Genomic DNA, 17092 nt, shown 5'->3' on the forward strand with positions numbered 1-17092 from the left:
ACAGGAAATGTATAGGTTAAGAGTTTGTTAACTTTGTGAGCGTCTCCTCGGGTGTCAGTGGAAGTCAAGTCATAGCGAGATGTACTGACTAGAAACTCCTTTCAAACTTCCTGAAAATGCAGTTGAGTTCAGCATCTAGACCAAAAGTAATCTGATGTTCAAAATGTAGACCAAGCTCATTTCGTGTTTGCAGTCCATTTCCATTTTTCAATTATCTGTTAAGAAAACTGCAAAAGAGGGCTTCCAGAAAGGCAACTTGACCGACAAAGCTAACACTGTATTCTATTGAAATAGGATCAAAACAACATTTGATGACTTTGCTTGAAATAAGGAATCTGTGTTATCTGTTGCATGTTTGCACACAAAAGGTTATGATGACCCATACATGTCGTATATTTTAAGTCTATGCAAACATTGCACAGGCTGTACAGTGTTTTGACTAGCTTTTATCTTAAGGAGTCATAACTCTTCTCGCCCTTACTGGCTGTGTAGTTTAATAACAGGGCTAACACTTGGGAGAAGTCAGGGACTGTAGAACAATGAGACCAGCAGTGCTCAGGCAGACAGGTCGGGTACGGTTCACATTTGAATGGTATCGGTTCAGGGACTGTATTGATCAGAAAATGTATACCTATACCAGTATCTAAACCAGTATCAAACCAGTACTGTTAAATCTAAGGGTAGTAGAATCAAGCCAATACTAACCGGCACCAGTACTAAACTGATGTCGAACCAGCACCGAACCCATACCAGAACTGAGACTACCGGCACCAAGCCAATACTGGTTAATCAATTCCAATACTGGTACCCATGCAGATATTGTATCGACCAGTTCTGATTTATACCGTTAACAGATCAAATGTGAAATATACGCAACCCTTCCAGGCTGTAGTCTTTAATGCAACTACCAGCTGTTTCCCAGATGTTTGGCTGCTCACACACCCTGCAGACCTCGAGGCTAACGTAATCACCCTCTAAAACCATGGCTAAGACTATCTTTAGCTGTGTGTGTGTGTGTGTGTGTGTGTGTGTGTGTGTGTGTGTGTGTGTGTGTGTGTGTGTGTGTGTGTGTGTGTGTGTGTGTGTGTGTGTGTGTGTGTGTGTGTGTGTGTGTGTGTGTGTGTGTGACTGAGAGAGAGACTGAGAGAGAAGCAGCTAAAGTAATTGACAGAGCGAGAGGGACGGACTTTTTTCTGTGGCAGGAGTCAAGAAAGGATGAAGTTCTTCAAACAGGGGAAATACTTTTTCGCTCTTCTCGTGTGTGTTTTGGGATCTGTCCGAGACCAAAATGTTCCCTCTCTGTTTTTAGACTCTCAGTAGTCAGGAAAGATTTTTCTGGTGCATTTTTCTACGGCACAGTTTTTGTTATACATGCATTAAACTATATATTATTAGCTGATGTCAATATTCTGATTGTAGGTGAAGAAGAAAAATGTTTGAGGTAAAACATATACATATTTTACTATTTCCTCTGCTTGTACAGGAGAATGCTTAGAAATGTGAAGCAGTCTCATGAAATTGCTCGTTCAACATTCTCTGCAGCATTTTATGTTTTGTAAACAGATGTAACCCTCGGGTTCCCATCTTATCTCTATCATACACACACTGGATTGGGTGTTTTTTTCCCTCCTCGATCACACAGCCGGTGAATTCTGTCTTGTTGGAAAGTAAAGTAAGGTTTTATCTGACATGTTGGTCAGGTTTTGGAAGATTTAAAGTTCTATGCTAATGTCTAAAGTACAAATTATTGGTTTTAAATTAGTCTTCATGTCTAAACGCCAATGAAAGTATTCGTACTATCCTTTGTTATTTTTTCTTATGTAGTACTCATAAATTACTACTAACTTAATTTATGCATACACTTTTACTGCTATGCTCCTGATCACATTGATAGCTGATTTACTCCGCTATCAATTACACACAATCCCTTCCCAGTTAGGAAAGATATAGTGGTAGTAGTAATGGCATACTAGTGAGTGATTTAACTTTAATGTAAAATAGAGTGATACACTGCTGCGTAGATGGATCAGATGTCTCAAGTCTTCTCAAGCTTCAGTCAGGACTATCTGGCAGCTGTGTGTTTTCAAGCCACATTTGGTAAGGCTGCAGTTACAGATGAACGCATATGCCTCTCCCATCACATGCTTTTGCACTGTTTATACTTGTTTAAAGTTGCTACTGTCTCATAGCAAAACAAACCGGTTGTTTGACTTCCTGAAAATAATATCATATGTCTATGATGTGCATGAGTGGTCACATTTTTTTTAAAAAGTGCACTTAAGTTAAAGGAATCACTGCAGAGGAGGACCTCTGTGGACCTCAGGAGCTTGTTTAAACATGCAGAAGAGAGGCCTCGGTGTACACTATTACGTGGTGTACAGTTTTCTGCTGACTTGCCACTTTCTCTGCAAAAACCACCAACTATCATTCGATTTGCGAGCCTGAACTGGATTAGTTTCCGAGTCAGCTTGTTCCTCTTCATTTCTATTTGTTTATGTCTTTACAGCAGCATTAAATCAATCCTGTGTTGTTCCCCTTTTTTTAAAATGTGACATTTTCGCTTCGTCTTAGTTGGTTTGAATAGAGTAAAAGTACCAACTGAAGAAGAGGAAGTGTTACATGACAACATGTAAAGCCTTATCTTCTGTCGCACACCAAACATATTTTTTTCAGTATATCTGTGCCCAAGAGATCTCAATATGTTCAGAGAAACCGGATTAAAGCTGGATGTCATAAACCACATATCACCAACTAACGTTATTGTGAAACCTGAGTTTACATGCACTCATATGATCATATTTGCAGTCCTGTCTCTGCAGCTTGAAATAACATCAATCATTTGAAGATGCATTAGTCTATTCTGCAGGCTCACAGGAGACTTTTGGGAGCACCACCGACTGGTTCACTAGCTGCAGCTTTTTTGTTGCTGCTCCCATTTGTCAAAGGACATAAAGAGAAAACTTTTTACACTTCCCCCACACTGAGCCACTAGGTGCATTTTGCCTTTTGAATGTCTGTGCCTGCACATTTATTGGGCCTTTTAGTTGACAATGACCGACGTCCTGCCTCTTCCTGTATCATTATCTACGCATGTGTGAACGTCCCAAGAGCACCACCAAGTCCCTGGAGACACATCACAGTTGTCGCCTCTCTCTCTTAATCTCCCATCCCTTTCATCCACAGTTTTTCACATATCTGACGAGGCAAGTAAAGCTAATCATTGTCCCGTGAAGAGATGAATGGGTGTGCGAATGCTTTCATGTATCTGGTGTGATCAAACTACAGATGAAAGGGATGAGAAGTGTAGAGTGGGAGACGCTGCTGAAGTTCCTCGCAGGTTGCCAAATAGTTTTCCCGCCCCTCCCCCCTCCCATCATACTTCACTGAGATTCCCTGCCTCCTGTAATTGACATGCTTTTGAAGTACAGTAGCAGGCTAGTCACACTCACATTTCCTCTCTGAGCCCAAATGGGACCCCCTGTGGGAAAGAAGCCTTGTCTGAATTTGTTAATACGTGGGTTCAGTAGGGAGCTCCGGGATCGAAAACTTTATATTGTTATTTTATGTAACTTTATACTTTTCATCCACTATGTTTCAGAGTTAAATATTGTACTTTTTAGTGTATAACATTTATATGAAACATACGGTTTTCCAACCCCTCTTGAAAACTAGTGTCTAGTTAGATGTCTGTGTTGTTAGTGGTTCCGCCAACAATTTCCCCTCTAAACTTCTCTGATGGTTTCATTTAAATAGCTGTTTGAGGCCAAGCGAGGTCAAATTATCCAGTATTTTACCAAAAAAGATTGGGGAATTTTCCAAAAAATGAAAACAGATTTGTGTGGCAGAACCTTGTTTTTTCCTTCTTTTCTCTCCTAAAAAAAAACATTTCACAATCCTTAGGAATGGTCTGATCCCTAGGTTTGGAGTAAACAACCTGACTGTATTCAAAGGGGATAAATTGGCTCCACCCCAACCAGCTACACCATTAAAGCAACTCACACATTTGTTTATTAGTATTAACAATCTCAGAATGCCAAAATATCAGTAATGGGATATTTTCGGAAAACCAGTTTTACTTGTAGTACTCTAGATTTTGCTGAGAATGCTTCTGTACATTTGCCTTAGTAGAAAATTGAATGCAGGACTTTAACTTGTAGTGGAGTAGTTTACATTGCTCTGTCTTTGCTTTTATGTAAGTAAATGATCTGAATATTTCCTCCACCATTGCAATTAAACCATGGAGAAAAACATTCCCCAGTGCAACATATTTTTTTTAGATTCAGCCCTTGAGAGAACTGAGAACACAAACATCGTGTCTCCTATTTGTACTCACTTAAGTGTGTGCCTAAAATGTCACAGTTTCTATTTTTCAATGCAGATCTGGAACTAGATACATAAAAACAATTAAAAAATCAAAATCAAAACATTTCCTGTTGTTTGAATAGCAAATATGCAGAAATGTGCAGCCATGGTGACGGTGCCCGCTCTCTGACTGCTCACTCGTATTCATATGTGGACAGCATGAGCATGTTAGTCTATAATAACTAACTAGGTCATTGTAATGAGACTGAGTCTTCATCTTTAGCTATATTTAGTGCTAACTAAGAATATGATGAAATGGCTGTTTTAACATTGTATCTCCTCTAAGTCCTCTAATCTCACTTACACATGAAATTAAACTCTTCAAAGGCCATGATGGTTTATAATCAATGTTTTTTGTCTCATGTTTAAAGACTATGGTGACTGAAGTCAGTAATGTTGTTCTGAAGATGGTGATTTTGTGCATGTGTGTCGTGTATCGCTTCCATCATGTTTAGCATTTAAATAATAACATGGAAATCTTTTTGTTTTTTAACGTATGGCAACTTCATACAGTTAGCTCACTCGTTCAGTTCACCACATCTGTGTCTGAATGGCTGATGGTTGGCTTGCACAGTATATGTTGTTGACCCTGTCATCACTCTCTGCCTTGCAAATATTTGAACAGTAACATAAATGTGCAGTATGTGAATGATCAAAAGGCCTTTTCTTTTTATTCAATGTTTTCTGGTTTCTTTATTCTATGACAGTAAACTAAATGTCTTTGGGTCATTTTAGACAAAACGTCATTTGAGGACGTCGTCTTGGCCTTTTGGAAACATGGAAACATTTTTTTTTTTGCCATTTTCTGACATTTTATAGACCAAACAAATAATCAATTAGACAGGAAAATAATCGACTTTGACAATCGAATTTGTCATTAATAAGAGTCAAACAGTTTCACAGTGTTTGTTTTCACATTAAGATGTTCAGTATTTGAAGGATCAAAAGGCCATTTAGGCTGCTGTATGATGAAAGTTCACACTTTTCTTTAGAATTATTGACATTTCATTGTCTGAAGTTGATTCATATGTTGGAGTGTTGTTTTTTTGCAGTTTTTGCCATCAGCAGCTTTGTGGACCTCTATTGCTGTTAATGGATTTAGCAGGCCTCAGTTTGGCTCCGTCATTTCTCTATTTTCTAGTCGAGCTTCATGTCACTGCTGGCTTCACCCTCTCTTTGGTTTGGGTCGTCTCATTGCTATGGTAATGTGTTGGCCAGGGACTAACAACACTTTCGCCACACTAGAAAAGTCAAGGGTTACTTCAGTGTGCTGCAACCAACCTTTTAGCAAACCATCACCGTACAGTGTAGCACAAATGAGTAAAACAGTGTCGTAGAGTAGTAGAAGTAGAATGGTGGTTTGTGCAGTGAACTCACTTTGGTTCTAGGGGATTCTGTAGCTGTCTTTTTATCAACCTTACTGCTGACAGTGGAGTTCAGATCAGGTATCGTGTCGTGTTTCAGTCTGCAGGCTCAATTTCAGCAGTTTCCCTGACAGCGCTTTGTGTCGGCGTGTGTGTGTGTGTAAGTGTGGTTGTGGAAAAAGGCACTGTTATAATATTCTACTCACACACAATTATATATAATAATGTTTTGAGATCATAGATAGTGTGAGCTTCTCTACAGAATGGAGCCTGGAGCGTGTGTGTTTGAACTGTTTCAAAATGCTGACAATTTTGTTTTTGAGCCCCATTATCAGTAAGAGCAGCAGTTTAGATCTGCGTATATAATAAATGAGCTGATTTCAGTACACAACAATAAGCTAAATAGACTTATATAAATGCAGTTTAAATTGCAACTAAAATAAAATGCTAATGTAAATTCAGTTGTGTTTTTTTTCAGATGATCAACTTGCAGCTTAGTCTGTTTAGGATTCGGCAGTGCAGAGAACTTCAAGCATCATTTTCTCTCTGCATACAAATATCTTTCTATCTATAACAGTAGTTGTGTTGCAAGTATCATCCATATATAGTTCATACCTAGGAGAAGAAGTTATCCTGTTCTTCCAGTGATTGTTTGTCAAAAGATTCAGATGGACTTAGCCAAGACAGACACATCTACATTAAACAATATAGGAGTGGATTTTGTTTTCTTGAGATAACCAGCAGGATTAGAAGATCCTATTTTAACTAGGATGCACTGTGTACTTGATACTGTATGAGTCCATCTGCCAGTATCATCGAATCAAAGTGACCTCAGTTCTGACCTGTGGATCTGGAACTGCGGCTTTATTCAAACTGCATTATTGATGCAGGGGATTGATGATGCAATGGGATGAACAGCAACTAATGTAACAGCGCCAGTAGTTTAGATCTACATCTAAGTATGTATTTGGTCAAGTTGGCCAAAATTTTTGTGAAAGTGCATATTTAAGTGGCATTTTCAGTCTGATGCAACCTTGATTTGCGGCCATAAGCTCACTCCCCGTCTCCTCTGTCATGACAACAGATGATGTTTTATTGTTAAGTGATAAACCCCTTTCTTTCCTCCTGTCCTTTCATTATTGCATTCTCCTGCTTCCTCAAAAATCCATTGAGTGACATTGCAAATTTGTGATGACATTTAAATAATGAAAAGAAATCTGACTTTTAAATTTGCATCCTCATCCATTTTTACAGCCTTCTCCGCTTTTTCATTCGCACACATTTTTTGGTTATTTGTGTTCTCAGTGTCTGACATACCCCTCACAAAAAAGTCGGTGAGCAGCTTTATATATATATTTTTAATGACAGACCTTCCTCTCTTTTGTCAGACTGCCAAAGGCTACATCCTCCTGTTTGATGTGCTGGGTGGAGGGGATGACAAGTACCTCTATGAGCCTGTCTATCCAAGGTGAGTAAAGCACACAAACTCTTACACAACATTGACATAGACACAGGGAACGGAAACAGAAGGGGCCAAGCTGCTGCAGGGATCATTAATCAATTAAAGAGCCATTTAACCACCATTATTTTGCATGTTATATCAATCTTCAGTGAGACCTGTATCTCCTGTGAAAACACAATATTGCATATGCAAAGCGCTATTTATGTGCAGTTTGAATTGATTAGTAGAAATACTTGTTTGTGCTGAAACACTTACGCTGCATTTCAGCCAAATTTGTTTTTTGGAATTTCCCACTTTGATCTCCAAGTGATCGTCCAGGTGCGCGACGGTAAAAAAAAAAACATGGCTGACTGTGACAAACTGATGTTTCTTTGGCAAGTGTACACAATATTGAACACTCAGCAGTGCAGCCTCCTTGCATATACAGTATAAACTAAACTTTTATACTTGGAAACGTATCTATATACAAATACTGTAGTCTACAAACACACCCTAACCCCTCCCCTGTGCTGCCATTACTGTGTTACATCAGTCTAATGAAGTTGAGGTAGATGTTTTTGCCCCGAGATTACAAGTAGAAACTCCAACTTGAGTGGCGTTCCATTGTACTTTTTCTAGCATGAGGCTGGAGATGTTCAAGGTCCGAGTTGTTTCGAACGCATTGTTAGCTTCACATGCTTTTTTCCCTCTTTGGAATTGCATGCTTGCTGCACTTCATCTTTGAAGAAGAGCATCAAGGCCCTCGTTATAGTGTGAAACCGGCTGAGTCTCGTTAGCAAGTAGCCAGCAGCTGTCTGTCAGTGCAGCTGGCAAGCAATACTAGTAGGAATATAAGAGAGGTTTACAACTAAATCCTCTTATGCAATGTTTTCTTAGCTCATGACCAAATATGCAATAAATAATAAGCAGTGGTTGCACGGTTGTTGGATGCAGGTAGGGAAATTTTCTACCACTGAATTTTCACTGTGACAGGTTCACTACACGGTCAAAAGTCTATTGACGCCCCAACATAACAGCCATACGTGATGAGTGAATATCTCATTCCAAAACTATGGGACTGTGAGGCTTTCCAAAGAGCCCTCGTCCAAAAGCACACTAAAGTATGCACACAGGGGTGTCGCATGTTTTTCTCTCTTCTTTCACTAATCCTTCCGTTTCTGTGCTTTGTATACTCCATGTCTTGCATGTGTGTGTGTGGTGCTTGTAAGGCATTGTGTCTAGTGTGTGTGTGTGTGTGTGTGTGTGTGAGTGTGTAGATGTGTGTGTTTCACATTCTTCACAGCATACCAGCAGAGGTCGGGACAAGTCAGGGCCTATTCAGTGCTCTTTTTCAGCTCTGAGTTAAAACATGTTGCCAGACACATTAGTGAAACTAATATCTGTATTTGTGTTAATGTGTTTATGTGTTTGCACAGAGGAAGCACTCGTGTGAAAGTGACGCCGGGTTATAAGGAGGAGCAATGTGCCCCCGCTCTGTCTTTAGAGATGAAGAAGCCTGTGGATCTGGAGGCCCCCATCACCAGGTAGGATGAAGTCTTATTGTACTTTAATCTCTTTCTCTGTGTCTCTTTATGTTTCTCTCTGTTGTGTCTGCCTGTCTGTCTCTTCTTCGTGCAGATAGCAGCTCATTTTTTACACAGGCAGAGGCACACACACGTGCTGGTTATATGCTTTTTTTATGTTGTTTTTCACCACTGTACATTTTCATGCACAGAAAGTTTCTTCTCATTTCAAAAAACTAATGTAAAGTCTTGTAAATTACACACGGGCAATGTGCCTCTCATTAAGCTTGGAACAGGGTTAAAGCAGGTGCTGGAAATCCTAGAAAATGCTTCATTTTTAATGTGGTCTTTTCAAGGTTTAAAAAAGTGCTTGGATTTTGGATAAAGTGCTTGGAACTACTTGAAATTGTAACTACATTAATTTCATAATAAATGGCTTGTTTGAAAAAAGGTTTGGTGGCTCAGCTGGGCTTTGTTGGATGCCAAGTGTACTTACAGACACTTGACACATTTTCAAACATTAAACTTCTTTTTAACTTCTTTGTTTTACTTTCATTTGTCACCCTTCCAAAGTATTATTTGAGTTCTTTATAGAACAATAACATCTAATTTAGTGTGACAAAGTGAAATAATCATTCATTGTGAATGTATGTGTACTATACTGCTTTTAAGTCATTTTGACTGCCTCGCAGTTTGAGCTGTGAAGGACGTGGTGTCCTTAAAAAAATGTCCCTTTTTCCTCTCATGGAAAGTCAGCATTGGCAGCAATAGATGGCTGAGGTGTGACGAGAAGCTGAGCTCCTCCACTGTTGTCAGTTGTAAACAGAGAGGCCTGCTCAGAGAAATACATGAATCTGCAGAGATGGAGGAGGGTGTTGAGAGAGACGAGTGATGGACAGATTAATAGAGGTGGGTGGAAGGGTTTAGTGATGATTGATGAAAGGAAGGGATGACAGAAGGAACATTTTTGATTTCAGTGTTAGCTTCAGTGTTGCCTGGAGCATTCAAATCAGCCTCATACATTTTGGGGTCAGTATTGAGACCGTGTTCAGATGCTTTCGATGCGTTTTGCCTGTTTGGAATTCCTGACCTCACACGGGAGTCTGTTGGATAAAAGCCACGGTTTACTACAGTGCTGCAACAATTATTTGATTAATCAATGTGTTATCGACTCCCAAATTAATCTTCAACTATTTTGTTAACTGATTTGAGTTCAAACTCTCCGATTTTAGCTTTCTTTCCTCCTCTATGACAACAAACTGAATATCTTTGGATTGTGGACAAAACAACATATTTGAGGACGTCATCTTTGGCTTTGGGAACACGGATCAACCTTTTTCACCATTTCTTGCCATTTTATAGATCAAACAACATTTTCACCTTCCCTGTTATCTCCCTCACATCCTCACATCCAACTTGACGTCTTTGTTTGCTGAGTGATGAGAACCGTCACTCCGCCAGCCTTCTGCTCGACTTTCTTTTTGTTCGTATTTTTGTTTATCTGGTGTTTATATTGTCTCCGTCTTTCATGTCCTTGTGTTTATCCGTCACATCTCCTCCGCTGTCTCGGCTCGATGGAGATTATGGGGTAGTCATCTGAATGAGAGCGCTCTGTTGGCATTTTGCAGGCGCAGCTTGATTGTGCAGGAGATGAGTGGGTGTCTCCTGCTGTGCAACTACAGTAGAAGACTTCGCCTCCTCCACAGCCAAAGTCCTCTGCGCTTAACTTCCTGTTATTTCTCTCTTTCTGACTACTGCTTTCTCTTGGTTGTCCCAGCGTGCTATTGCTCATACTCATAGGAGACAATGAAGCGCTTCACACACACACAAACACACTGTTGTTTGTTCCTTTGTGTATTAGAAGACAGTGAGAGTTGGCACGGGCATCTATGTGGCCTCATCACAGCTGGCCAGTAAAAGTTTCACTCAGAGGGCACAGCTGGATGATGACTAGTTCACTGTTTTCTAACACTCTGCCGTTTGTTATCTCGTTCCCACCCTTCCCTAACCTTCCTACCTACCACCCCTGCCTGTTTTCTTTTACTACCTCCTCCACATTTTTATCCTTTTCTTTTGAACCTCAATGCTCATTCCTGAACTTCTGCTTTTTTCCCACCAGTCTTCAGTCCCTCCAGGAGGACTTATTGGTGTGCACTGCAGACGGCTACCTCCACGTGCTGCACTGGGACGGGCTAGGCAGCAATGGACGCAAGGCCATCTGCCTCACTACAATCCCCTTCTCTCTAGACCTGCAGTCTGCTCGAGGTTAGAGAAGACTTGATCCTAGTTGTGTAAAAAGAAGTTTTCAGTCACCTCCTAATGTTGGGAAATAAATTATAAATAAAAAGTTGGACTCTCTTTTTAAAAAAATCATAAAAAATAAATTTTTTCTCCATGTTTGGCTCGACTTCAGCTCCAGATTGAGTCTTTTTGTTGCATTGAATACTTCAGCCTCTGTATGTGTGTGCATAGGTGGTCCCTCCCTGGACCTGGAAGGAGTGTATATCCGTTGTATGGAGTATTGTGTGACCCTGGACGGCTTTGCTGTGGTACTGAGTGACGGACGCCTGGGCTTTATCACACCGCTCAGCAACACCATCACTGCAGATGTAAGGATATACTCACAGACACACTGCTGAGGTTAAAACACGCACACAGTTAACTAAAGAGCTTACACTCAATCCAAACCCAGATTTAGGTTGTCACAATATCAGATTTTCAAAAACAAAAGAAAACAACAGATCAGACAATTTACACAATATTATCATGTTTATTAATACAGCAATAACAAAATTTCATTCTGAAAATGTCATTGTGATTATCAAAAGTGGTACACCACAACACCCCTGCCCAGATTATGAAAAATGTATAATATATATATAGCATTTAAAGCTGATGACAGTCTACCTTACAAGACTTGCAGACAGCCGTTACACCAGTTTATGTCATCAACATGCACATGAGTGATGACATCAGTTCATTTTAGTTTAAAAACATGAGCAACTGCAGTTTTCCTCACACAGAACCATTTAGAGAGAACAATCATCCAAACCTATGATGCAACTTGTTCAGGTCAACAGGTTTTCAGATTTTATAAATAAGGCACCCCAGTGTTATTTTTTTTATAATTGTCTTTTTTTCATGATAATATGATTCAATACATGGCTTGCAGCTATTGCTAAACTTGGCAGGATTTAAACAGAGTTATAATGACTGCATCGGTAAAAGATCTGTTTTCACATCCAAATGGGCGAGATGAGCTCACCAGTAAGGAGTTGTTCTAAAATTTTGGCGAGAAATCCTGTTATTGAAATCGGAAAGTGGGTGTTGAGGTCACCATCAATATATGAATGTGTCTAGATATAAAATGTTCAATCAAAATCGTGACCAAGCAGTCTGCTGATAACGTGTCTTTAAAATGTTGAACATAAGGGCTGTGTTTTAAGGAAATTGCAGTTAAACAACGCTCTCATGATTTCATACACACATTCAGTTATTTGTGATTAATAAAGGTTACTCTTGTGTGTGTCCGTGTGTGTGTGTGTGTGTGTGTGTTCGCAGCAGCTGCAGGGCGTCTGGGCAGCAGACGTGACTGATGGCACCTGCGTGGCTGTCAACAACAAATACAGACTGATGGCCTTTGGCTGTGCCAGGTAGGCGCCCACAACTCTCTCTCTCTCTCTCTCTCTCGCTCTCTCTCTCTCTCTCTCTCTGCCCGTGTCTTTACATTACAGTGATTGGAAGAAAACTTGGGTATGTGTTTGTTTGCATCTGTGTGTTACAGAGATTGATTGTTGTCCATGTGTGGTTTGTGTGTGTCCAGTGTGAGAATCTGTCAGTTTGTGTTTACGGAGAGCTACCTAGTGTGTGCTTGTGCAATCTACCAGGTTGGCAGGAATTTGTCTTCCTTGTTGCGCCACACTCTCCTTCTTCATTTTTTTTGTACAAGCTTTTCTGTGTTTTGTAGCTCACTGAAACGACATGGACACACACACACACACACACAATGTTAGTGTTCTTTAGGTACTTTAGACTGGTTATGAAATGGGCTCAGTTTAATACTGATGCCTTTTTATAACCTATGTAAGTAAACAAGACCATTAGCGAGAAGATTGGCTATTTCCGTACAACTATTATAGCCATTCTTAATCCCTATCACTGGGTCGGATTCTAACTTCAAGGTCATAAAATTAAACCTTTTGTTTTGAGGAATCTTACATTCTGAGGAAAGAAGCTGCTCTGTCGTCTGGTGGTATGTTACAGCACTGAAACAAAGCAGTGAGTTCCTTGTAGTAGATTAGAGTAAGTATTGCTCAAACAGTCCTTTGCAGAAATTAAAAGCAAGTGGAGCCTAAAATTGTCTTACTGTTGGAAGAGGATACGCAGTGTTGCGTGACCTTGTTAAACATCTCCATCGGAGGCTTTTGAACATTTATTTGTAAAGTGATTGTTACTCTGATGTAGATCACAGAGATATTAAAAGGTTAACTGAAATGTCAGTAGGCAGTATCTGAAGGAAAATAGATTTCCTCTGTGATTAATCAATTGCAACCACACACAACACAATATAATAATAATAATATAATAATAACCTTGATTTTGTTGTTGGTTTAGATGTATTTGCATGTGTATGTTCATGTGAATGTGCAGTCACCTACAAAGTCATGCATACAAAGGAGTAGTTCAAAGCACAGAAGTGTAGCTCAGAGCTATTTGTCCAAAGTTACAACCGCAGGTCACTTACACTAAATTATGTGTGCTACTACACTCCTCATACTTGGCTGTTAAAGTGCGTCTGTTTTCATTCCAGCGGCTCAGTGCTGGTCTACATGATCGACACCACGACAGGATCCATGCAGCTCTCACACAAACTGGAACTCACCCCAAAACACTACCCAGGTATCACCCGCATGCTCACCATCTCTCTCTTCATCTCTCTGTGTCATATCCCCGCACAAATTCCTCGTTGAGATAACTTGCATTCCTTCAGCTGTCTCTCTCTTGGGTGCACATAATTGTGTTTCCCGTCAGTTCACATCTGTTTTAGTCGGACTCCTTTAATCTCTCCTGAAGCCACAGCTCCACCTAGTGGGGAACTGCTATCTAGACCCATCACCACTCTAAGAATCCATCAAAAAATTTTCTTAGGACACATTAAAAAGTCCTCAATTAAATTTATAAAAATCTTAAATATTTTCCATTTTACTGCAATAGGAACTAATATTTGTTATAAAATGTTAAGTATCTGATTTAAGCCTCCTTTAAACTAAAAATGGGATTGTTGTAGCAGTTTTTTATGCCCCGAGTGGCCCTTTTTGTGGAGTTTCAATAAGCACCATCAGACCTATAGCAAGTACTGTCAACACTGCAAGCTAAAGTAGCTATAGGGGGTTCATTGTCTCATGGTGTCCTAGTGATGATTTTAGAAGAAACTTTTAATGGTTGAAATTACTCATTTCATCTGCTTGGAATGTAAGAAAAAATGTGATCGCCTGTAAAGGATTACAGGCCACATCGTCCCTGCTGGTTTTCCATTGTACCTTTTATACTTTGGCCAGAATGATTGTGAAACAGGGATGTTATTGCTTCTCTGTGATATTAAAAATACTAAATTAAAAAACCCTGCAGAAACCAATGTTTCTCTGTTGTCTGTGCAATGAAGATGTTACTACTATTATTAGGACACCTGGCATAGTCTCAAATACACTGAGGCAATACACAAGATTATTTTGTCTCATACAAAAACAAGTGCCGTACTCCAACAGGGATGATATTAGTAATTATTCTTTACTTATTTCTCAGTCCAAAAATAAATCCTGTGTGAATCAAGTTGTTTTTCATCAGGAAGTCATGCCCTAGAAAGTCTTGATTCATGTGAAAAAAAGCAGTTATTTTGTTAGTTGCATGCAGGAGGATGAAGGGTAATGACCGCATGTCAAAACTATTTGCTCATTTGGTTCCCTTCAGAGCTTTTGCTCCTTATTAAGTTTGAAATCAAAGACTAAACATTTAAGAGCTCACTGCATCACTGAAGATGGAAACAGTCAAAAACAGAGTATGTCACGATTTATTCTTTACCCTGAAATGGTTGTTTGATTTTAAAAAAGCGTAGAATATAATGTGACTCATTATCAAATATGAGAATATATCTCAATAATTAGAATACCTCGAATGCACCATTCACAAAACCAACTATAACTACACTCTTCTGAATAACTTTCTTTGCCTTGTCAGACATCTATAACAAGACGGGCCCAGTCAAGCTGATCTGCTGGTCACCTGACTACAGCGTTGCCATGGTTACGTGGGAGTGTGGCGGCCTATCGCTGTGGAGTGTCTTTGGAGCTCACCTCATCTGCACTCTGGGAGAGGACTTTGCGTAGGTGTACACGCACACGAACAAAAATGCACTCACACACGCTTCATTTAATGGACAATCATGTTAACCTTTTTCTTTCTTTTTTATCTTTTTTTTTTTTATGTTTGTATTTTGTGTCCTCCCCTCAGGTATCGTTCTGATGGTACCAAGAAGGAGCCTATTAAAATCAGCTCTATGGTGAGTTACTTTATCCAATTTTGTGCTACTGTAAAAATGTATTTTTGGAGCCATTATACTGACCGACTGGCCTTTTCCAGAGCTGGGGAGCAGAGGGCTACCACCTGTGGGTGCTCCCGAACAAACAGGAGAGGAGAAAGCAGGAGGAGCAGCAGCAAGAAGAGGAGGAGATGGTCCCACCACCTCACTCCTCCCTGCAGGCTGGAATATTACAGTTCCACTTCATCAAGAGTGCCCTCACAGTCAACCCCTGCACGGTGAGATGAAACATAGTCACTTTTATGAATACACAAATTCGCACACACACAAACACACTAATCATTTTATGCTCTGTTTGCTCCTCTCTCCGCTGCACAGAGTAACCAGGAGCAGGTGTTGCTCCACGGTGAAGACCGCCTCTACCTGACCTGTGGTGACACCACGCAGGTCAACAGCACCTCTGACACACACCCGCACACACACTTACACCTGCGCGAAGGCAGCCCACTGCACCATCCCCCCAACCCCGACTCCTCTCTCTCTCAGGGACTCAGCACTTTACTGGGACACAAGCACTGGCACGTGGTCCAGGTAAGGATGCACAGTCATCACAGCTGGTTAGGTGTGCTTCATGTAATGATGAAGGGAGTTTTCAAGTAGTTCTTGGTGGTCACATGTTCAAAATGTTGTCGGTGTGGCACAAAGAGGCTTGCAGTGTCAGGACATCCTTGTAGAAACAGCAACAGAGGCTTAAAGGACTGCAGAAAATCATTGTTTTTATTATTAGTTGATCTGCCAATTTTCTTTATAATTTATTATAAATTAATAATTTGGTTTGTGCAACATACAGTAAAAATACCCTATATATTTCCTACAGGCCAAAGTGATGTCTTCAAAACAAATCAAATGTTGTATATGGTCCAGGAAAAGTCTAAAGCTATACAAAAATATTTGAGAAGCATCAAATGGAAACAGCAAATGTTTGATATTTATGCTAAATAATGACTCAATTATCAGAATAGTATATATAGTAATAGTAGTATTCCTTGTCTCTGCAAACTACTCCACAGGCTTAGTAGTCTTTTCTGGATCATAAAACCTTATGTTGATGCTGACAGATTCAAAGAAGTAGTTGATAGTATTAATGGTCACATCACCAGGGAGCTTTATTCAACAAGTCTCTTGATATTTGCCTGTGTGTGTATATAGTTAAATGGATATTAAGTATAAATGATTATCTTGTATTTCTCACTGTATTTTTGTATTCCTCTAGATTCACAGCACATACCTAGAGAGCAACTGGCCTATACGGGTAAGTGTGGGAATGTGTTTGTTTGTCATTTTTTCCACCTAGTCAAGTTTGAATAGCATTTTAGTCACAGAAATTAAATTGACTTTAATATTCCCTCATTAGTGTTAAACTTCTGAACTTTCTGGTTTGAATGTGATGCTATCTGTATGACACAGATGCTTCCGCTCCACCAGCAGGTTATTTTACCCTTATCATCACATGTGTGCTCAGACACTAGAAGCTGCGATGTGCCTGAGTTTACAAAGCAGTAATGTAGCTCCCGTCCCATTTTTATGACGGACGACTTTGCAAACATACTTGACTTGTCTAGTGTGTCAATTATCATGTCAATAAAACTGCCTTTAGCTTTGTGTTTGTGCTTGTATTCTGTGTCAATACATGATATTATATTGTTTGCCTGATGATCACCTGTGTGTGTTGACAGTTTGCAGCCATAGACACAGCAGGCCAGTGCATGGCTGTAGCAGGGAGGCGGGGCTTTGCACATTACTCCTTATTCACAAGGAAATGGAAGCTGTTTGGAAATATCACTCAGGTATGTGATGTTGTTAACTG

The 17092-nt window shown here is 39.9% G+C and overlaps 1 protein-coding gene across 2 annotated transcripts in view; it reads left to right on the forward strand.

Moving 5' to 3' along the window:
* The window catches only part of ric1 (RIC1 homolog, RAB6A GEF complex partner 1), a 40363-nt gene that overhangs the window by 13795 nt on the left and 9476 nt on the right, over positions 1–17092 (forward strand). The window contains exons 3-14 of one of the 2 annotated variants that reach the window (XM_084383007.1): positions 7115–7194; positions 8604–8711; positions 10810–10955; positions 11163–11299; positions 12252–12343; positions 13501–13589; positions 14925–15069; positions 15198–15246; positions 15327–15503; positions 15604–15816; positions 16499–16537; positions 16962–17072. In XM_084383007.1, coding sequence (XP_084239133.1) covers positions 7115–7194; positions 8604–8711; positions 10810–10955; positions 11163–11299; positions 12252–12343; positions 13501–13589; positions 14925–15069; positions 15198–15246; positions 15327–15503; positions 15604–15816; positions 16499–16537; positions 16962–17072 — 1386 coding nt within the window. The remainder of the gene's footprint in view (positions 1–7114; positions 7195–8603; positions 8712–10809; positions 10956–11162; positions 11300–12251; positions 12344–13500; positions 13590–14924; positions 15070–15197; positions 15247–15326; positions 15504–15603; positions 15817–16498; positions 16538–16961; positions 17073–17092) is intronic. The other variant, XM_084383008.1, reaches the window with a different exon arrangement.

Source organism: Pagrus pagrus (genome assembly GCF_965226575.1).
Source record: "Pagrus pagrus genome assembly, chromosome: 19".
Lineage (NCBI taxonomy): Eukaryota > Metazoa > Chordata > Actinopteri > Spariformes > Sparidae > Pagrus > Pagrus pagrus.